The sequence below is a fragment of the Gracilinanus agilis genome, chromosome 5 (assembly GCF_016433145.1).
Source record: "Gracilinanus agilis isolate LMUSP501 chromosome 5, AgileGrace, whole genome shotgun sequence".
In the NCBI taxonomy this organism is placed as follows: domain Eukaryota; kingdom Metazoa; phylum Chordata; class Mammalia; order Didelphimorphia; family Didelphidae; genus Gracilinanus; species Gracilinanus agilis.
Window position 1 is genome coordinate 293,198,461 of NC_058134.1, and position 24,424 is coordinate 293,222,884.

Here is a 24,424-nt window from a genome sequence, read left to right on the forward strand (position 1 = left end):
TTGGTTAAAATGTGGCAGGTGTGGGTCTCTGGCTCTGTACTCTTCTCACTTAACTGAAGGAATCCCTTTCCCTCTTCTTTTTGTTATTAAATCCTTTAATTTAAAATTATCTGGAGTATTTTATTCATTTTTACTCCTACACTGTATAATCCTATGGGGGGGGGAATGAACCTTTAATAAATAAAGACCTGAACTATGTAGAAAATACAAAGTTCAGGCACAGGAAGTTATGAGAAACTAAAAAAGGTCAATTCAAATAAATAATCATAAGGGATAAATTGTTTAAATTCTAATAAGGGAAGATGATTCATGTACGCCCTCTGAACCCAATCCTTTTCAGTGGACATAGAAGCAGTCTAATTAAACATGCCAGGGAATGGTTCTGTTAAGTCTTGGAGAAGAGGAATACACTGGGAGTGAAGGGTGGGAGAAGGGAAAGGAAGGTTAGGGAAAATTGTCTCACAAAATCAGGGTGCATAGGTAGAAATCTATTCAGAGTTGGGGGAGTGACTGTTATTTGAACCTCATTATTACCTGAACTAGTCAAAAAGAGCAAAATAGCATTGCTGGTGGAGTTGTGAATTGATTCAACCATTCTGGAAGGCAATTTGGAATTATGCCCAAAACAATGCATGCCTTTTGATCCAGCACTACCACTACTGGGTTTGTATCCCAAAGAGATAAAAAAAAAATGGGAAAGGATCTGCCTGTACAAAAATATAGCAGTGCTTTTTGTGGTGGCAAAAAAGTTGGAAAATGAGGAGTTATCCCTCGATTGGGGAATGGCTGAATTGTGGTATATGATGATGATGAAATACTACTGTGCTATAAGGAATGCTCGATTTCTATATGAACTGGAAAGATCTCTATGAACTGATGTGGAGTGAAATAAGCAGAACGAGGAGAGTATGACTATACATAGTAACTGAAATATCATGGGATGATCAAATATGATAGACTTTGCTACTAACAGCAATGCAGTGATCCAGGACAATCCCGAGGGACTTATGAGAAAGGATACTATCCACATCCAGAGAAAGAACTGTGTGGAAGTAGAAACCCAGAAGGAAAACATGTGATTTATCATTTGAATTGTATGGGTATATGGATATATGATTTGGGATTTAGGTTTTAAAAGATTATTACAAAAATGAATAATATAGAAACAGGTTTTAAGTGATAATACATGTTCATTCCAGAGGAATTGCTTGTCAGCTCCAGGAAGGGGGAGGGCAGAAGGGAGGGAGAGAACATGAATCATGGAAAAATATTTTTAAAATAAATTTAAAAAAAATTTTAAAGAGTAAAATATTCAGACATAGCTGGGTACAGAAATTCATTTCACTCAACAGGGAAATAAGAGACACAGGCAAAAAAGAGAGAAGAAGGAATGAGAGGGAAGATAGATTAAGGGAGGCAAGGTCCTAAAGCAAAACAAACTCTAAGGACACACAAAAATATTTACAGCTCTTTTTGAAGTGGCAAAGAATGAGAATCTAATGGAATTCCTATTGTGCTGTAAGAAAATGATGAAGGTGAAAGTTTCAGAGAAATCTGAAGACTTATATAAAGAGATGTAGGGTGAAGTGAACAGAACCAAGAAAGCAATTTATACAGTGACCATAATATGGTAAAAATGAACTACTATGAAAGAATTAGGGACTGATATATGTAATGACCAACCGTGCATTCCAGATTCCAGAGGACTAATGATGAAACATGTTTCCTACTGCTTGATAAGGGAGGTGAAGGACTTGGAGAGCGAAGACTTTTTTTTTGGATATGGCCAATGCAGAAATCTGTTCTGCTCAACTATAAACATTCACAACTGGATTTTACTTTTCTTTTGTTCTCAAGTGGGAGGGGGAAACACTGGAGAAAGAGAAGGTAATTTTTGGTGACTGAACAATAAAAATAATATGTATACAATAAATATTAAATATACACAAAATGATAAGAGAGGGAAGGAACTAGAGGTTGTTGGGATGGGGCAGGGATCAGAAAAGGTAGAAAATCAGTTTAAAATGATACCTTGAAGAAAGTGAGGCAGAGAAGCAGAGGGATTCCATTCTAAGTATGGCTACTGCACAGAGATGGGATATAAGGTAACACATGGAAGAAACAGAAAGAAGGCCAATTTGGCTGGACTGAGAGAATGAGAAGATATTACTTAATAGCTTAATTACTTAATATTAATGATACTATATTACTTAAGACTGGAAAGATAGGTTGGGCCAAACAACAAAAGGCTCTAAAAGTCCAAAGGAGTTTATATTTTGACCAAGAGGAAAATCAAATCAGTTAATGGAGACAATCTCCACATTTCTCATGATGGTGCATATCAGACTTAATTAAGAGGTAACATTATTTCCAAGAGGTACCTTGAAACTAGGCTGATTTATCATTCTTATAATTATAAAACAAATCCTAGTACTCAGTTGGGCAAATGATTTAGCAGGAGTAATAAAAATAAAGTGAGCTCAACTTAAAGTTCTAAAATCCTTAATTGCACAGCACCTATTTCAGCACACTAAAAATTTGGAGAGAAAAAGATCCTTAGTGAGTCTGCAGAAATATTTCCAGAAGCTTTTCAGCTATGTAGGAGGAAAAACAGATGAAGCCTTACCAAAGCCAGATATCTCTATTCAATTCCAAGGGGGTTTCCATCTTCTCCCAAAGAACTGAATGGAGCTGACATGTACAAATGAGTGGGAGAATTTTTGCAAAATTTGCACTGTGGTTTTAGTTACATAGGAAAAGGGGCAAAATTAAGTTCATTTCAGTCAGAAGTGGGAATGGGCAGCAGTAGTCAAACTATAGCACTAATTTCCTGAGAGATAATATCCATCCCCAGACTACCATTTTGTATTTTTAATTTACAGACGTTGTTCCAAAGTCTCCAAAGCAATAATCTTCCTTTTGAATATTTCAATAAATCTAAAGGGTTGGGAGAGAGCACAGGAAAAAGGTCGATTCATACTATTTCTATGTTCCACAATTGGTTGTTATTATTGCTAGAGTTATTTAGAGAGCTTGCCTGCACAATGAACCAGGAACCTTCACACAACTTTTTTAATCTTTTATACCTAGATTTGAGAAGCACTGTTCTAAGAAGGAAATAAGAAAGGAAGAACCCTGAACATAGAACTTGTGATCTTTATAAACAAATTAGTTAACAAGATATACAATCAGACTTTTTTTTTTCAATATTAGTTTTTCCCATTAAATTGGAACTACACAAAATACATCACATATTTTTGCATAAACTATTTGAGGAAGCTAGGATAGAATGTTAGAACACATAACCAAGAAGATAATAGTTTAAATCCTGCCTTATATTTGCTATGTGTGTGATCCTGGGCAAGTCATTTTCATTTTTCAGCCTTAGTTTCTACAAAATCTATAAAATCGGGATTATACATAGTATTTACCTCACAGAGTCATGAGGATCAAATGAGTTAATATATATGAGGCTTTGCAAACCTTAAAGCACTATAAAAATGCTAACTACTATAATTATTACTAACAAATTAAAGAAACTTAAGAGATGGGTAAAAAGGAGAAGTAGCCTCTTTACCTTGATGTCAGCTCTAAGCTCTACCAACTGTTCCTCTGACATTCGAACAGCCACATCAGTCATCTTCTTGAGCATTTCAGCTTTCTTTTGTCGGCTGAGCAATATTTCCACTGAAGAGGAAAAAAAAGTTAGTTTGATAGGAGGTCGAACCCTAGAATTTGATTCTTTTAAAACAACTCTGAGGTACCATCTCACATCTAGCAGACTGGCTAAAATGACATCAAAGGAAAATAATAAATGTTGGTGGGGATGTGGCCAAATTGGGACATTGATGCATTGCTGGTGGAGTTGTGAATTGATCCAACCATTCTGGATGGCAATTTGAAACTATGCCCAAAGGGTGCTAAAAGACTGTCTGCCTTTTGATCCAGCCATACCACTGCTGGGTTTATACCCCAAAGAGATAATAAGGAAAAAGACAAATTGTACAAAAATATTTATAGCTGCGCTCTTTGTGGTGGCAAAAAAATTGGAAAATGAGGGGATACTCTTTGATTGGGGAATGGCTGAACAAATTGTGGTATCTGTTGGTGATAGAATACTATTGTGCTCAAAGGAATAATGAACTGGAGGAATTCCATGTGAACTGGAACAACCTCCAGGATTTGATGCAGAGTGAAAGGAGCAGAACCAGGAGAACATTGTACACAGAGACTGATACACTGTGTTACAATCCAATGTAATGGACTTCTCTCCTAGCAGCAAAGCAATGATCCAGGACAATTCTGAGGGACTTATGAGAAAGATGCTCTCCACATCCAGAAAAAGAACTGTGGGAATAGAAACACAGAAGAAAAACAACTGATTGAGCACATAGATCGATGGGGACATGATTGGGGATCACCCTAATGCAAATATTAATAATATGGAAATAGGTCTTGATCAATGACATATGTAAAACCCAGTGGAATTACTAGTTGGCTATGGGAGGAGGTTGGGAAGAGGGAAGGGAAAGAACATGAATCATGTAACCATGGAAAAATACTCTAAATCAATTAATTAACAAATTTTTCAATTAAAAAAATAAATTTGATTCTTTGCAATATAATATACAATAATCAAAAGCTTAGCACGCATTGAAACTGAAACACTGGTAACAAAGGGTCCAATGTCTCTACTAGCCCTTCTGAAGGGCCTTTGATGGCAGAGGTTTTAATTCTTTGTTTTCAAAACTGACAATAAATAAATATGAATATAGACTAAAATTTCCTCCTAAATTTTGCTTAGAGCTAAATTTAAAGGAATTGCACTTAATATCCAAGAGTGAATTTTATAAAGGAGATATAGCCTGTGTGTTTGACTGGTACTCATGTAATGATAAGTGATCTACAGGAAGACAATTAGCAAGCTAGGTGAATGGGAAAAAGAAAAAGTACTTACTAATTACTTCCTATGTACCAAGTACTATGTTGGAAATGCAAATAGAAAAAGCAAGATGGTCCTTGTTCCCAAGGAGCTTATACTCAAATTGGGGGAGAAAACATGAAAGAAAGGTCAAATGCAGGGCAGATCCTAAGTAACTCCCTCTCCCTGTTAAGGATTTATGGGAGAGCATGGATATGAGCTGTCTGGGTTGAGACGTGGATAGTTAGTAACTTACACTTTTGGAAGGAGCATCCTTCTCCAATGAGAGATTAAAAATCTACTAACGTATATAAAACCTCAATGTGAAATTTTACTTAGCTTTTGTACACTAAGTATGTAACTTCTACATATCAGTATTAAGTTTTGGAAAGTTTTAATGAAAAATTACTTACTTGCTTCAGCTTTTACTTTGTCCATTTCAGCTAGCAATGCCACTTCCCGATCCATTAGGCTAAGAAATGAAAGAATAGAGGAAAAGGTTTGATTAGTGAAAATGGTGTGCTGTTTTTGACAAAAGCTGATAGATTTCATGGGATTTGATAATCCACACACAAAAGAAATCCTTATTATCACATATCAAACCAGTGGCCATCCAACAGCCTTTGCTTGGAAACTTCCTTTTTATCTACTAGATTGTACTTTCTCTCCCAATACTACTTCAAAATAAAACAAAACTAACTCTTTTAGCTCTTCATAGGGTCCCTCACCAGCCTCTGCTCATTCCAAATTTTAGCATTCCTACCAATAGTTTTATAGGACCATGTCATAGTCTTAAATTTACTTCTGTTGCCTCGGTACATTCCTTTTTAAGAACAAAATTCAGAGTATGTGGTCACATTTCCTGTGTCCACATAGATCTCTTCAGACAAATCCCATTTTCCCACCTCATTGATGGGAACCCTTTGTGTTGTTTGGAATTTCATTCTTGAAAATCTCCCATTCTCCTGAGTTTAACTTCTTCTTAAGCATTTTACTCTATGGAATCCTGCTTGCCTTTCCCCCTGAACTCTCTGAAATCCACAGTGCATGCCAGACTACATCAAAATTTTCTCTCCTTTCCTATAACAAGCTCTAAGAAAGTGGTCACTTCCCCACTAGGGTTCCCATAACTTCTATCACAGCAACAAATTCCTTTCTCTTATTGAGAATCAGAATTTTCCCCTTGCTGGTTCTTCTTTCAAAGGATGAAATTATCATTAAGATAAGTCAAGAAATGATCAGCCACTCTGCTTCTGGCAGAGAGTAAGGAGACTCTTAACAAATGTCTAGGTAACTGAAATCTAACAAAAATATGGTAAGCATTCCATTATTATAACCAAATCATTAAAGTTGTGTTTTCCTCACTGTTGCCCATTCATTGAGAACAAGGGATAGAAAAAGAGAAAAAAATTAATTTGAAAAGTAAAAAGTTAGGTAAGAATATATCTGAAATAGATAAGAATATATCTGAAAATCCAAATCCCCTTTTCAGATATGCTTACCATATACTTATATGCTATATATTATATGTTATATTATATATACCATATACTTAATGCTATATAGACTACATTAAAGATTCAGCCTTCCCTCTTCAGGAAAGGAGGAATTTTTAAAAGTTTTTTTTTTTTTAATGAACTAATGAAATTGTTTGAAGTACTGAAATAGCAGAAGACATTCAGAAGTCCTAGCTTATCTTTAAGTCACTGTTACCAGCAGATGGCAGTAGAAAACTTCAAAACATCTTGAAACTACACTCAAATGCAAAGTCTTTGTGGAAATTCAACATGAATCTCACACATTTTTCATCTTATATTTTAGTGAAGAAATGTAACAGTTTTACTAATAAAAATTCAGCAGCCAATACCGTGTTGAGGCATAGAAAATTCAACCCAAATTAGTGTCATCTGTATTTGTGAAACACTAAGAGTTTCATCAAACCAAAAGATTTGGTGAAAGGCATTTTGGCCTTAAAAATCAGGAATCACAAAATATTCATTGTGCTGATTTCATGAAAAATATTCCAAAGAGTTCTGTCTTGATACCCACTGGATGAAATGACAGCATATAAAGGGAAAATAATCAAGAAAGGGAGGTGTTTAGACCTTCAAAGAAGTCAATATTTTTTGCCAGCTGTGAAGAAGTTTTTTGATCAAATCTGATGGAATTAAAGGGCACCTAGCCTTTACTACCTAAAGGTTTAACCATGCCCCTGGTGATCTTTTAAAGCAAAACAGTGCCTAGAGTAAAAAATTCAGGAGAAACTGCAAGAGCTGAGAGAGGTAGAGAAAGAAATAGAAACCCAGATGTGTAAGCCGAGAGTAGCTTGAGAACATCATAAGTGAAGGAAATTAGGATCCTGCAGTACAGGACTATCTGAGTTGCTTGGGCTTCTACTAGAGTAATCTACATGTGCCAATTCTTCTCACCAACATTGTGTGTAGTTGTAGAAAGATGTACCCCAGGTTTTTTGGAGGGGGGTATATTTTGTTATAACTGTGTATTGGTTCTAAAGCAGAAGAGCAATAATAGGGACTAAGTGACTTGCCCAGGGTCACATAGTTAGAAAGTGTTTAAGGCCAGATTTGAACCAGGACCTCCCATCTCCAGGCTTGGCTTTCTATCCCCTGTGCCACCCAGCTGTAGTTTTAGAATCACAGATACATAGAGAACCTTATGGTAATTATCTGTACTCCCACTCCCCTCAAGGAAGTCAACCTGCAGGTGTGAGTTGTAAGGATAGCTCAGAGGAAGTGTTACTCCGTAGGCATTTCATCTTAGATATACTCGGGGATTTCCATGCATTTGCATGGATCCACCAGAGATTCTCTATCCAAATTTAGGATTTAAATTTAGGTCCAATACTCCAAGCACTAATTTTTATGAAGTTTATTAATAATCACTTTAAGTAAAATGAATAAAAAGGAAATAGAAGTAAAAAAAAAACTAATTATTTAGCAAAATTAAGACCATGTGACTAAGATCTCCATGCCTGTTTAAAAAGCCCGCTCTACCAAAACTGTGACAGGAAGAGAAGAGAGTGAGAGACGGGGCTACACTAAATTTATATCCTCCCCACATCAGCATGGAACATGAGGAGAATGGGGTGCTGGGAATTGTAGTTTCTAGGGTAACAGATTCTAATAACACAAGGATTTTCATTTGTAATACTCTAGTTTTGCAGAGAACCATGAGAGAAACAAATCTTTTTTTTTTTAAAGTTTTCAGACAATAATTTTTTTAGTACATTTCCTTTACAAGTCAGAACATTTGCTTTGTAATTCTTCTCATGCTTCTTTGTATTCATTAAATACATTGTTTCTTGTAGCATAATAATATTCTATAACATGCATGTACTACATTTAGTTAAATAATTCCCTAACATCTACTTTGGCATCTACTTTGTTTCTAGCTCTTTGCTATTACAAAACTGTTGCTATTCACATTTTGTTATCTATAGACCTTTCTTTTAATCTCTAACTTCTTTAGGGTATATCCCAGTAGTGAAACATCTTTAGTCACTTTTTTAGTCTACTGGTCACATTTTATAGCCTGCCCACATTTACTGACTGCTTTTGCATTGGCCTCTCTATTCATTTAGAATTTTTCAGAGACTGTTGTATTTTTGTCTTGCTTTCATATAGCAACATTAACAGAAAGCCGGTATTAAAAATTTAAACCTTTGTTTATGAAGGAAATTTGGAGTTATTAAAAGAGCTTTACAGTTTCCTAAAGGAAATCTGCGTTGTTATCTTCCTGATCAATCCTGGTACCTGTCCTGTCTAACTGTCCTGGCTGCCTTGGTATATCGTTAACATATTGACAACCATGAGGTTGATTATACAAATGAATATCACAACCTGGACAACTCAGTTGGTTTTTCCTTGTCAAACTCATAGAGGCTCTGAGATGTCCTAGGGCTTGATGTTACTTGTAAAAGAAGATGACCTCACAATCCAAAGAAACTCCATATTTCACCAAGATATTTGTCATTGTTCTATATGTTTCCTCCCCTTCTCAAAGTCCTTGAAAAAGCTCTACACTTATAGCCTTCATTATTTTGAAGGAATTTTTCCATACTCATTTAAACAAACCCACTGCAATCAAGCTTCCCATTTCATCACTCAACTTTGAAACTTCTCTCCAAAGCTATGATTATATATATATATGTGTGTGTATATATATATATACATACACACACATATATACATATATAATTTTCCCAATTACATGGCATAGCAATTTTCAACATGTTTTCTGAAATTATAAAATACAAATTGTCTTCCTTTCTTCTCTCCTCCCAGAGATGGTAAGCAATTTGGTCTAGACTATACATGTATTATAAAGAAAAACTTACTTCCATATCAGTCATTATTAAAAGAAAATACTCAGGGGAAGCTGGGTAGCTCAGTGGATTGAGAGCCAGGCCTGGAGACAGGAGGTCCTAGGTTCAAATCCGGCCTCAGACACTTCCCAGCTGTGTGACCCTGGGCAAGTCACTTGACCCCCATTGCCTACCCCTTACCACTCTTCCACCTATAAGTCAATGCACAGAATTTAAGGGTTTAAAATAAAAAAAAAAAGAAGAAAATACTCACATAAAATCAAAACCCCCAATAAAAACACAAATAAACTAAAGTGAAATATAGTATGCTTTGATCTGAATTCCAACTCCAACAGTTCTTTTCACTGAGGTTAATAGCAATCTTTGTCATAAGTCCTTCGGAATAGTCCTAGATCTAACAGCCTCTTTTCAATCCTCATTCTTCTCTATGGCATTTGACACTATTGACCACTTTTTCCTCTCTAGTTTTTATGACACTCTTCTCCCCTGACTTTCCTCCTGCCTGTCAGGCTGCACCTTCTCTGTCTCCTTTGTTGGATCATCATCCATGTCATGTTTACTAACTGTAGGCTCTCTTCTCACTAGACTCTCAGTTGGTGACCTAATTAGCTCACATAGGATCAATGATTAGCCTTATACAGGTGATGCCCAGATCTATATATACAGTCCTATTCTCATATGTGAGCTGGTCCCATATCACCAATTGTCTATTGGATATTTCAAATTGTATGTCCCATAGGCATCTCAAATGCAATACATTAAAACATATTAAAACTCATTATCTTTGCCCCCAAACTCAACTCTTTCCCCAACTTCCTTTATTGTCAAGGGCCATCCTTATTACTCAGGTTCACAACCCTGCTGTCATCCTCAACTGACTCATTTACCCAACATAGTAAATCAGATTTGGGATATCATCCCTTTTCATTTGAATCACTGTAATTTGGTCTCCTTGCTTTAAAATATCTTCCCATTACAAACTATCCCTTGCATAATCCCCAAAGTGGTTTTTCTGAAGTGTACTGTAAGGATCATGGAGCCTTTTCCCATCTGATTTGCTGCTGAGACCTATTTCTACTGTCTTCCCCATCTGAATGTTGAGTAGATTGAGAACAAGAACTGCCTTTCTTGTCTATTCTATCTCCAGCATTTAGCACAATCTTTTGCATATAGTAAGTGCTTAATATAAATGCCTTTTCTTTCATTCATTCATCTAATACCCTTTATATTTTTTAGTCAAGAGAAAGGTGGTAAAGATGGAGTCCATTGCTGAACATCACTACCAAAAATTTGCTTACTAAGAGGTGACTCAATTGATAGAGGATCAGGTCTAGTGTATAAGGATGATATCAGAAATTAGGTCTTGTTAACTTAGTTTGGAGATAAGAAGTAGAGAAGCTGGCTTGAGAATGAATTGGAGTTTGAAACAGATATGAGACAGAGTGTCAATTTCAAATGCTGAGAGTTTAACTTTTTTTTTCTGTGACAGTTACCCTCTCTGGGAGTGGCAGTTGGACTCTGGCAGTTGGCAGAGTCACTCATAGAGACTCTTTCTGAGGGCTTGGAGGAGTTAACATCTTTGCCTCTCTCTTTCACTGTCAGAGGTAGAAGGAAAGGAGGGAAAGACCTGAAGGAGCTTAGTGTTTTCTTTTTCCAACTTGGTAAACACTATTGACTATCTATTACTGTTTTATAGATTGTTTTAACTCTGAGAAGACCAAAGAAAACCCTGGTCTTTGGTTTGGACTCTGAGTCTGTTAAGGCTCAGAGTCCAAACTTGGTTCTTGCTGAGACTCAGCCAGCTAGCCTTTGTTATTTTTATAACTTGGAGGTGAAGTTAAGAATTATAAGGATATTAGTGTTGGTTTATTTAGAATAGTAAAAATTTGGGTTAGTCAGATCAGGAAGGATCAGTGTAGCCTGTGGACACAGGAGAAGCAGTTCTTTGCGGAACCAGGGAGTTTTATTTGGGTGAGTTAGAATCCCTTAGAATTATAAATCTTTTTTATCCTTACATATTTTCAATAGTTTTTTTTTTCTATAACAAGAGTCTCTTTAGCGTCCTTGCACCTGGACCTAAAGGGAAGTTCACTTATGAGCTTCACTACACTGATATAAATTGAAGATACTTTGCAAGCACAATAAGCAGAGTTTTGAAATCAGTAATAATAATCCATAATCCATTGCTGTATTATTTTAGTCACTTATTATTTTTATAAGTGAGGAGGTTCTGGGTTCAAATCTGGACTCAGACACTTTCCAGCTGTAGGACCCTAGGCAATTCATTTAACTCCCACTGCCTTGCCCTTACTGTTATTCTGACTTGGAACCAATACACAGTATTAATTCTAAGATAACAGGTAAGGGTTTAAAAATTTTTACTTACTGTCTATTAAAACCTTCATCAAGGATAACTTCAATTCATATATAGAGAACTTTTCTAAAGATTTTCTGTGGGATAAAAGTAAGCATATAGTTCAGTAGATTTTATTTACTCAATTGCTCTTTTTTTGGTATTAAGAAGGTCCAAGATTTTTTTCTATGCTTTTTGTATATCTTTAGAAACTTGGCATATTTCTCTTAAAACTGTTTTCCAGAATGGATGTTCTCTATAGTATATGTTTATGATTAAAATAATCTTTTCCTATTCCTATTGCCTTTAGTACCATTTCCATCTCCTCTATAAGCATATCTAGGAGTGTGCTATTAAAAATCAAAATGTGATAGTTCCATTTTCCTTGGTGTTGAAAATAATTTATGTAGTCTTTGTCTATATTTCCCATTTTTCTTCCATTTTGTTCTCTTTTTGTTCTTCAATACCCTTGGAATGACCTTGCTTCATAAACTCTCTTGACAAGTTTTCTTTAAATTGGTTTCACCCTACACTGCTTCTCTCTGTTTCATAAGACAATATTTTCCATATGCATTCATATCTTTCTTTTAAAGGTTTTACAAATAAGTTTATGTTCTAAACTAAGCCTTTGGTTGCCATCTGTTTATGGTGAGGAAGTCAGAAGTTTGCCGACAGAGGCACTTTCTGGGATCTTTGGTGATTTAGTTTTGCCAACAGATTTATATAAAAATACTGTACAAAATTATTATGATCAATGTCACTGTCACTTGTATTGCCCAGTTTCCATTGTCAATTACTTCTTTAAAGAATTTAATTTTTAAAATTATATGCTGCATCATTTCCCAATCATCGCTGTTTTTTTTTTACTGCTTTTTAGTTATCCTAATTTTTATTCTGATAAGTTGGTGTTCTCACTATACAGAGATAGCTGCTAACTTTCTCATCAATAACTAGTCTTTTCCTGTCCATTAAAATACCTATTTTTGTGCAAGATTTTATTTGGTGAGTATCATGTCTAATACTTATGGATCCTTTTTTCAAATAAAATTTTGATATAATGATGTGGGACTTCTGGGTAGTCTACAAGTCTTTGCCTTCTCTCATTCCATATTCCTGAACCACACTTTCCCATTAACTTCATACTTTTTCCTATCTTTACAATGAAGTTGCTAAAAATCAGAGTGTATAATTTAATTTGGGAGAATCTTGTTAAGTTCTCTGCAGGATTTCTTTACCTGTTCATCCTCAGTAATCAATACAGGTACATAAACTACAATTATTTTCAGGGTGGTGATTTTGTAAATAATTATTATTAATACTGCTATAAGATGACCAAATATCAAATGAAATAATATTTCTAGTTGCCTCTGGATATATGAAAACTCGCTTTATGAGTTCCTGGTTTTGGCTTGTTCCAGGCTTACTTATAAGCCAATTTTTCTACTTAGCTACTATTTCCTTCTTTTTACTGGTTGTGTTTTTATTGAGAAATTTTAAAACATTTTATTCAGATCTTTAGCAGTTTCTTTATTCACTAGTCACTAGATAAAGATCTAACATTTAATATGCCAAAAGTTATATATATTTGTATACGATGAAGTTTATAAATCATCTAAAAACAGTGATTCTTAGGATCATCTGCCCCTTTTTCTGTCAGTATGACACTAGCACTGCAGAAGAGGAAGAAAACCAGACTGTGCTCCATTTTGTTATGTTTCTTTGTTTCATGGATTGCCAATTCATAACTGAATGGAAGCTCTGCGATATATGTTCAAATCCTACTTTAGACATTTACTAGCTATGGCCAGAGTTGCTTAACAACCCTGGGCCAGAGTTACATTATCTGTAAAACGAATAGGTTGTACTCCACCCCCTTTTAGTAATAAACTTATGATCCTATGATAGACTTTGCAATATCTAGTCAAGTTGGTTAACAAACTTGGTGTGTTTTCTAGGTCCATATTTAAAGCTTTTCTAACATAGAAAAAAACGAAGGAGCTTGTTTATTAAAAATTATCTGAGTGAGTATAAGAAGTAGAAAGGAAGGTCCCTGCCATCAAGGAGCTAAAGTCTTACCCTTTTTCTTTTTGTGGAAAAGATATCAGATTATCAATAAATGTCAAAAAAAAAAACACCCCAAAGCAAAAAATAAACCCTTGTCATAAAGCATATGTGATTTTTTTACTCTACTCCAAAATGGAGAAAAAAGCATAAACTTGATTACTTTGAGGTTAGTGATACTTTGCAAAATGATATAAGAACTCTCAAGACCATCTATGACATCAAAGAATTATGAAGAACTGTGTCATAATCTAAGAGACCTAACCAGAGCATCACTTTAGCAGCCAACGTGTCAGTCTGATGCTCCTGTTCCCCTTAATGAATCACCCTGGGAAGCAGACACTGTTCCTATCAGAAGACAAATTTTGCCTCTCAGATAAAACTCGTAAAGTATTTATTAGAGGACATCAACAAACAATGAATGCCTTGACTTACTGTCATCTCCTCCAGAATGAAAGCTCAGCTGCAGAGTATCACAGGATATTTTCAATAAAAGTAGAGGAGAAAGGGGGCAGCTGGGTAGCTCAGTGTATTGAGAGCCAGGCCTAGAGACGAGAGGTCCCAGGTTCAAATCTGGCCTCAGACACTTCCCAGCTGTGTGACCCTGGGCAAGTTACTTGACCCCCATTTGCCTACCCTTACTACTCTTCTGCCTTGGAGACAATACACAGTATTGACTCCCAGACGGAAGGCAAGGGTTTAAAAAAAAAAAAAGTGGAGGAGAGAATCACCAAGCATCTATTAAGTGCTTACGGTGTTGCCAGACACTGTGCCAAGTGCCTAAGGCACAAAAGAAAGGCAAAAACACACGCCTTGTTTCAAGAAGTTCACGTTTCAATGGAGTATAATTATGTATAGGATATATACAGGGTAAATGGGAGGAAATCTTAAGAGAGGGAGGACCCAAAAAGGCCTCTTTCAGAAGATGAGAGCCAAGAGGAGGTAGAAAGAAAGCAATCTTGGCATTGGAAAGTGTCAGGTAAAAGTCAACGTATAGTACACACTGCTAAATGTCCACTGGATATTCCAAATGGAATGTCTCATAGTGTGTCCAAAATGAAATTCTGCTTCTTTCCCATGACATCCTTTTTCTAACTCTCCTCATTTCTATTATGGTCACCATCATCGTTCTAGTCACTCAGGTTTATAGTCTCTCTTATCCTGGACTCTTCACTCTTCCTCATTCCACATATTTCTAATCTTGCCACTTCTAACTCCAATCTTTTGTCCCTTTCTCTCTACTCACAAAACCAACTCAATAGTTGAGGCCCTTAGAGTCTCTAATCTGAACAACTGCAAAAGACTCCTAATTGGTCTGTTAGGCTCAGATGTTGCATTACTCCAAGCCATCACACAGTTGCAAAAGAGATTTTTATAAAGCACATTTTTCTTAAGTTATCTTTCAAATTATTTCACTTCCCTACTCAAACTCCAATGGTCTTTAAGGTCAATATGCCTGTCTATGTTTAAAGGCCTTAAAACTTGGTCCTAGCCTTATTACACATTATCTTCTCTTGATGCACATCACAGTCTAACTAAACTGGCTTTCCTGACAGAAAAGCAGACATTGTTTCAATATTATCTTTGTATTCTTTGTGATTAGCTCAACAGTTGACACATAATAATCACTTGAAAAAGTTTGATTGATAATTGGCTTCCCTTTACTCTGAAGTTTAAAAAAAATTTTTTTCTACATCTTAATATTTACTCACCTTCTTTAAAGTTTCTTCAATGGCTTAACCGTTTAGAATTGTGGCCACTACAGTCAACTTTCTGGCCACCAGTTGAAGGATTAATAGTTTTCTGATTCCAGCTTTGTTAATACTTTGGTGCCAAAGATAGTAAATTCCTATTTGTTCAAGGATCTTATTTTGGAAAACAACAATGGTAATCCCATAGTCAATTATTTCAGGAGAGACTGTGAAACCATTTGATGGAATTTCTTTGAAAATATTTGTATTTGATTATATTTGTTGTAAAACTAAAACCCATTTAGACTAATTTCCATTAGTCAATTAAATTAGAAACCTAAGGACAGATAATGAAAACATCATTTTGTCCTTAGGAGTAATTTTTCCTCCATGTTCCAACTAACAAAGAAACCATACCCAAATGGACTTTTAAAAAAAGGTAAAAGAATAAGTCAATTGAAATGTATTAAGTGCCTACTATGTGCCAAATATGTGCTAAGTGCTAGAGATAACAAAAAAAAAGAAAAAAAAGGAAAGAAACAGTCACTGTCCTTAAGGAGCTTATAACCTAGTGGGAGAGAAAACATGAAAACAAATATATACAAAGTAAGAACAAATAGGAAATAATCCACAGAAGGAAGACATTAGAATTAAAAGGGGTTAGGAAAAGCTTCCTGTAAAAGATGGAATTTTAGTTGAGACTTAAAAAGAAGCCAGGGAAATCAGTAGTTGAAGGGAAAGAAGAGCACTCTAAGGATAGGGGATAGCCAGAGAAAATGTCTGGAGCCCAGAGAGGCATCTTATTTATGGATCAAAAAAGGAAGCCAGTATCATAGAAGATTAAATAGCAGGAAGTAATGTAAGAAGATTGGAAAGATAGGAGGTAGCTAGTTTATAAAGGGCTTTGAACACCAAACAGACCATTTTATATTTGATCTTGGAGGTGACAGGGAACCCCTGGAGTTTACTGAGTGTAAGGGTGACACAGATGGACTTGCTTCAGGAAAATCACTCTGATGGCTGAATGGAGGATAAATTTGCATGGAGAGAGACTTGAGGCAGTCTTGAGGGAATCTGACAAGATCTGTTGGTATATGGTAGAATCAGAAAAAGCTTCTTAGATAAAATGAATATTTAGATTAGCTTTTTTTTAAGAAGGTAAAAAAATATTTTTGCCTCCTTCCTTAACTCCTACACTGAAAAAGAGGAGAGTCTCTTATGTTGCTTTTCACTATTTTAAAATCCCCATTAAGAATATCTCACTGTAAGCTGCCACCAGCATACTATGCATTAGGGTGGTGGCTGTGTCAAAAAAGAGAAGGGAGCAAATGGAAAGGTGAAACTGACAGACCTTGGCAATAAGTTGGATATGCAAGTGAAAGATAAGAGTGGAGCTGAGAAATCCGAGATGTTAAGCTGGAGGGTCTTGGGAGGGTTGTGCAGCCCTCTATGTAACAAGGAAAACAGGAAATGAGGAAGAACCCAGAGGAAAAGATAATGAGGGTCCATGATGTCCTAATGAGAAAATTGGACAACCAACCTGATATCAAGTGCTATGAATATTTTGGAGAATTTCTGCATACAAAGATTTTGCTCTACGTGTAGATACAGGACTTCTTAGTTCCAGTTCTGAATACTCTCCTAGAATGGCTTCTAAGGAACCGGTGGCATCATTTCTGAAAGGACTAAATAAAGTTGCCCTACTCTTTGTTCTTTTTCAACAATCATAGGCATATGAATCATAGAATTAAGAAATTCTAGACTGGTTACACCAAGAAAATAAGTAATAGCCACCTCTTTTGTAATTTACCCAGGAAAGTATAGCTGCTAAATGGTCCTCCATTTTATTAAACTATATTCTTCAATTTTCTAGATAGGGAAGCTATAGTTCAAGAGTGTGAAGAATGACAAGTAGCTGACCACACTCTAAAATTATGATTTCTAGGGTTAGAATTGCCAGAATTTCAATTTATGAGTTACTTCAATGAAATGGTTATGATCCTAATCTATAAAGTTCCAGAAAAGGGAAAGATATGTGAGGAAGGGGAAAATGGAGAGCAGAAACAAAAGATAAAAACAAGAGATAAAAGATAAGAAAAGAAAAAAAGACAACTGATATACTCATTATGATTCTAGTCTCAGTACAGCATTCATCTAGCAAAGTCATTAAGTCAGTTCTTGTAGATAAGTACACATTCCAAGTCCAGTGTCTAGGAATATTTATGTATGTACATACAAAGTAGGCAGCTGCAGAGGTTTAGAAAAAACAAAAACACAAAATTATAGATTTGGAGCTGGAAGCAAATTTAAGAGACTATGGCTCTGATCAGTTTGGCATACAAAGCCATGTCTCACTTTCCCTTTCTCTGTTTTACCACACAAAGCTTCTGTCCAGAAAGATTAATTTCTTTACCATAAAACAATTTTCTTGTTTCTCTTCTGTTAAAGCACACAATATTTCCCTCATTTGGAATCTCTATCCCCTAACCTAGGCAAATCCACATCCCATACTTCTTTTAAAGTTCATCTAAAAAAATTAGTTCTTCCAAGAAACTTTCCCTGACAAATCCTACTGTATCCCCAAATCTTGGGTTTTATTGTTGATACCCCGAAAACTTATTTGCACTTAACACTTGCTCACATAGATGCCAATATAAGTATGTAAGAAATAACTAGGTATTAGAGGACTTGGTTTTGAGTCCTCAATCTGAATCTTAAGTAGTCATGTAGCAAGTCACTTAAGAGAAGTGAGGCTCCAAATTTATCTTCAAAATAAAGACAGTAAACACCAGCCTGGTTGATTTATCAGGGTTGTTTTGAGGGTAAAATGAAACTACATACATAAAAATATTTTAAACCTATAAAAAGATATTAGTTATTTTATCAATGTCCTTTTTATCTAACTAAATTTAGTCTGTTTCCTACATACTGTTTTATGGTATATAATGCAATATACATTTATGTTGTTTGAGTTTGTCTTTTCCTTCTTTCTAGTTTTCTTCATAAAAGATCAGATTAGAAAACAAAGCACTCTGATTACTTTGAAAGTACTTAATAACTAAACCATATTAAAGAAGGTGATGAACTTACATCCCCAAACTAGATAATTTACACAATACTTTATGCTTGATAAGAATCATATATCATTCACATACAACCACTCTCTCATTCTTATGGTTTATAGATATTCCAAAAAATACTTTGGTCCACAAAACAGGAATAAAAGCTTACATCTTTGAAGCCTTTGATAGGGCTTCAAAATACCAAAAGAGGCTACTAGTAGGCTGCTTTTAAGAGAGGAAGCTAGAAGAAATTCTGACAATGGAAAAACTCTTCCCAGGTCAATGGAAAGTCCATGATGCAAGTATAAATACAATCTCAAATCTCAGCTCCTAAGTTCTGACTACAAATGAGTGTGATTTTCAGCATTTCTGGGTAGTCTCCCATTTCTCCACCCCTTCCTCAAAATCCTATCTTTTCTCTAATTCTAAGCTAGTCTGAGACTTAAATTAGCTGATGACTTAAAGAGTACAAAGACAATAGATTTTGTTTTTTAAAATGTTGACTTGAATCTGAACATGATTGTTTTCCTGGTGGATTTGGTGTTTCAACAACTGGAAGGCTCTATGGTTTTCTCTCATGTAGGTAACAAGCCAATTTTCATATGACATTAAAGAAAAATCAAGTTTATTGTTCAATTTTCCCAATGTCCTGTCAGGGGGTCCTTCTGCTGGAATCCATTGCCTTCTTTTTAGACAAACCACTGTAGAGGTGGCTCCCTAAGTGACATTAACTTGACTCTGATTTGATGCCAAAAGGAGTTAATTTACCTGTCAATTATGTCCAGAAGCAGCAAAGACAAAAGGGCATTGAAACAAGGCAGTTTAAAACTACATTCAACCATACAAAAGAGCTATGCAGTGTCAGGAAAGGGCATTTAATATCTTTTCTCAAGTTAAACTGACCTGGTAGTTGTACCTGCTAATTAACCCTAAATATAAAGGACACCATTACATGTGGTATTTACTGAAGCCCCTGTCTCAGCACCAAGGTAGCTGTAATCATGAACTCACAAGCTTACCTCATAGAACTGTACTTCCTGGTTCATAAAGGTTTTTAATTGAATTGAATCCTATATTGTATATCCTACAAACTTTTCAATGCAAATATTGTTGAACTACACTTAGATCTTTAACCTTTTCCAAAAGTGATGCCAACGTCTGATGTGATAATCCTGACCAAAGGGCATTAGTGATTGCTCCTAAAGAAAAAATACTTAAAATAGCAAAGCTTTCAAGTATTTGAAGATATTTTCTATGAATATTGCATTCAGAAAAAAAAGGGGGAAATAAGGGAGGAAAATTAAACTGATTTTATCAGCTTGGATAACGCAAGGAGAAATAGGTCCATTTTTCTAGTACTTAGAGACAGTTCTCACATGACAGCTATGGATTCTGCAAATCAACACTGGGGCTTTAAAATGCATAGGACACTATGGCAGCAAAAAAAAAAAGTGTTATCCTCCACACTTCCTTTGTATATTTTGGGGAAAATTACATTCACTGGGGTAAATTTATGTTTCTCCAAAAACTTGTCTTCTTTGTTTTTAAAGAAAGTATTTTAAAATTAAAAAAAGTGTTACTGATGACTTTTTTAAAAAAATCATGGTCATTTCCAGATATGCTCTTCCTTTCACCCTCACTTTCAAGACTCTTTCCCTTATAACAAAGAAAATAAAGGTAAGCAAAACCACCTGCACCACTGAGCTCATCTGAAGCATATGCAACATTTTATATTCACAGTGCCCTATCCCTCAAATGAAAAGAATGAGATGCATTTTTCTTCTCTCTTCTTGGGTCATTCTAATTACACAGCCTCTACCCCTCATTATGATATTCTTTTTGCTTACATTAATGTAGTTACCATAAATAGTGTCTTCCTGGTTCTGCTTATTTCATTCTGTATCACTCCATAGTCTTCCAGTGTTTCTCTTAATCATTCATAGTCATTGTTTCTCATAGCTCAGTAATATTCCATGATATTTATACATGGCAATTTGTTTAGCCATTTCCTAATCAATGGGAGCCCCTTTTGCTTCTAGTTTTTTCTTTTATTTATTTTAGATTTAAAAGTCCATAAACATGCCAGTGTACATATGAGATTAAAAAGAAACTTTGGGGAAAAGATTCATTCTGAAGTTTTCTGAATGTAAGTGGACAGTAATGCTAACCTATAAACAAGGCCTACACTATAGCAATTAAAGCCTAATATAAAAAATTGCATCATTCACAAAAGCTTAAAATCATAACATCAGCCAGATACTAGATGAGAGGAGTCAAACATGACACATATGTGTCCCAGAACACTCCCAACTAAGGTCCAAATCAGATTAAAATGTAATACCCACATTTTTATTTAGTTAATTATTTCCCAATTACCATAGAAACTAGGCTTAAATCATATTTTTCAATACAGTCTAAAAATAGGCCACCTTAATGTAAAAGATCATACCATTAAAAAGTTAGAAGAGAAAAAAGACCATATGCTTCTCACAGCTATGGCTAGGAGATATATTCCCAACCAAATAAGAGAAAAAGCAAATACAGATAACTTTGATTACCTGAAACTGAAAAGCTTCTGCATAGACAAAAATAATGCATGTAGGATAAAAAGAGAAGTAGTTACATGGGAAAAAAAAAAGATCTTCCTATCAAATTTCTCTAATAAGGGTTTGGTGTCCAAGACATACCAACAATGAAATACAAATAAGACTAATCACCACTTCCCACATAGATAAGTGGTCAAAGAATACGAACAAACAATTCTCAAAAGTAGAATTCCAAAGTATTCACAACCTCATAAAAGAATGCTCCAAATCACTACTAATAAATACAAAATAAAATAACTGAGGTTTCCAATTGGCAAATTTGACAAAAAGTGGCAAGTCAATGTTGGAGGGATTATGAAATAACCAGCACACTATTACATTTCTGGTGAAGCTATGAAATGATACAACCATTTTGGAAAGAAATTAGTTATACAAATAAAATGTCTAAAATGTTCATACCCTTTGAACCAGAGATTCCATAACCAAAATACTTAAAGCAGTACATTTTATGCTAGCTAAGAATTGGAAACAAATTAGAATGCCCATCAGCTGGGGCATAGCTAAATAAATTGTGGTACATAAGTGTAATGGAGTATCACTGTGTCATAAGAAATGATATGATAACTAAAGAGAAGCACAAAGATCCACATGAACTGATACAGAGTAAATAAAGCAAAGTGAAAGGAGTAATATAAACAGTAACTGTTAAAATGTAAATGGAAAGAACTATACATTAAAAAATCAAAAGTAAATTTAACAAAATTATAAATATTAAAAATGACTTGAAAGAAAAGAGATGAAAAGACACTCCCAACCTAGTCTTGAGTAGAGGTGGGCAGGTATTATACATTGCATATGGTTTTGGACTTTTTCAATGTAATGATCAATGGGCTGATTTTTTTCCCCCTCTCTAAAAAATAATGTTTGTTATTCAGAAAGGCTCTCTGAGATGGGGAGGGGAACAGATACCTGGGATACTACGGTGATTTAAAAGACAAAAGATATAAAAAAAAACTTGCTTAAAACAAACAAAAAGTAGCAATGGAACATGAGGAACTATTTTTAAACGGGAATACTTGTTTGAACTGATGGTAGACTCAGAGCAATACACATAATGGGTACAATAATGTAAATGAAAATAACGCTAATGGGAAGCTAAATACAGAATTGGCTCTTGTGAAAAGTTAATGAAACATGCACTGCCTGAGGTATGGTGACAGTAGATGAGGGGTGCAGTGTTTGCCAGTTGTTGGTTCATTTGTTGAAAGGTAGGTTGTTCACTTACATACATGTACATATTAGGAAACCATTGTGGTGTGAAAAAAAAGGCATCAATAATAACATTTAAGGGGAAAAAAAGGAAAAAAAAATCAAAACAACAAATTTTTGATTTAGAGAATTCACATAAAAATATCATTTCAAGGAAGCAGAGCTAGGTGGTTCAGCCAGGTCTGGAGACAGGAGGTCCTGGGTTCAAATACGGCCTCAGATACTTCCTAACTGTGTGACCCTGGGCAAGTTCCATTGCTTAGCCCTTCTGCCTTGAAACTGATACTAAGCATTGATTCTAAGATGGAAGGTAAGGGTTAAAAAAAAAGCAAACAAAGTCTCAGAACCACACATGCCCTATTCTTCTACAACCATTCCTCAACATTCCTTCTTTCTAACTGATGTCCACACTTAAACATGGTCTTTAAACCATATCTAACTTTCAAAGCAGCATTTCCACTGTGAAGTAGTATAATAGGAATCCAAACGAACAATTGAGCTTTTTCTCCTTAAGTACAAAGTGTTCTTAGACCATTTGTTTGTGGTATCATCTCTGTCCTACAATTTAATTTACCAACTCTGAAGCTCAGCAAAGGCTTGCTTCATTTTCTTAATGGAGGCATCCATTTCTTCTTTAACCACTACCCGATACCGTGCAAGAGAAACTGTACAACGTTGTAGGTCTTTCACAGATTTTTCAATATTAGAACCTGGGAAAAGAAGCAAAAAGAAATGATGGTGAGAGGTCCACAAGTTTCTTGAAAGTTTAATCTGGAAGTCTAAACATGATAACTCACATTGAATTAAGAATTTTTCCTAACTAGTCACCACTTTCCCCCTCAAAATGAAAAAAATGCTGATGAAAGCAAACTACAGATTCTTTAAATGTCCATAATCTTCCCAATCATCCCAAAATGACTAAATTTAGTTAGACTATTGAATGCTATACTCTATACTACTAATACTGAAAAGCTGGCTGCAAATAGATTTGCCAGGCTTGTGTGTACATGAAAAGAAATATGCCTGAGTTTTTTTTAATCATTTGGCAAAATTTCTATTAGCTCTTATTATATAGCATCGAAGTTATAATGCATTTAATGATGAAGCTCATATGCCCATAGAAATACTGTGTATATATATATATTCTATTTTTATTTAAATTCTTCCTTCTTCTAGTCTGATTTTTCTTTTTTGTGCCTACCTAAATTTCCCTTAAGGCATTACCTTAGGCCAATGAATCTATGTTAATTTGCCTGATTGATTTTATAAGGTAAAAATAAAAGAAGCATATTATGAGTTATCCTTATTGCTGTATTTGCAATAGATGAAGGGAAACTCCCATCAAAAGAAACAAATCCCTGTCTGTTAGAGCTCCACTGAGGTACCCTACCTAGCCAAGCCTAGGTTAAGGATAAGATAAGGAAACATACACTTTAATTAAAGGAATATACTTTTCACATTCCAAGTACCTTTTAACACTTCAGATAAAGTAGACCAGAGCTATCAAACACAAGTTACCTTGCAACATTTCTAAGTGCAGCCTGAACCAGATTTAAATGTAATGGGGAATATTTAACAAAATAAATATCTAATAGAGCACACATAATGTTAATATGTAGTTTTCTAAGTCAATATGCAGGTGGTCCCTGTTTCTCTTTGAGTCTGACACCACTGAAGTAGACAACCATGTACAAAAAAAATGTGTGACCACAGTAACTAATCAAATGCTTCTACTGTCATCTCATCGGCTTGGATACTCCCTCCAATTATACAGACTGCAAGCATCCATGTCTATCCGTCCTGCAAGTCTTGTCAATGTCCCCCCATAAGTTAGCCACAGAAGGAAGGCCCACCTAATGAACTAAAAACCTTTCTAATTTTCCTCATGTTGTTAGGTTAATACTGGAATAGTCAAGGTTCTTCATCTATTATTTCTCACCCTCACTATGTGACCATCCCATCCTGATGACACCCTTTACTGTTGTTCTTTTTTTTAATTTGTTGTATGTTATAGCTCACTCACATATATCCTATACCCTTCCAATGTTCTCTTTGAGATACTCATTTTCAGTTTTTCAGTGGTTTGTTTTCTATATCTAACAGCCATTTAATTATGTTACCATGTTAAATTATTGGCTGTTTGTCATAATGCTCCTTATGAGTAAAAAATTCATCA

The 24,424-nt window shown here is 35.1% G+C and overlaps 1 protein-coding gene across 2 annotated transcripts in view; it reads right to left on the reverse strand.

Moving 5' to 3' along the window:
- The window catches only part of SPATS2 (spermatogenesis associated serine rich 2), a 183,959-nt gene that overhangs the window by 8,393 nt on the left and 151,142 nt on the right, over nucleotides 1–24,424 (reverse strand). For both annotated transcript variants that reach the window (XM_044679317.1, XM_044679316.1), the window contains 3 exons: nucleotides 22,823–22,958; nucleotides 5,335–5,393; nucleotides 3,578–3,687 (listed from right to left, as the gene is read on the reverse strand). In XM_044679317.1, coding sequence (XP_044535252.1) covers nucleotides 3,578–3,687; nucleotides 5,335–5,393; nucleotides 22,823–22,958 — 305 coding nt within the window. The remainder of the gene's footprint in view (nucleotides 1–3,577; nucleotides 3,688–5,334; nucleotides 5,394–22,822; nucleotides 22,959–24,424) is intronic.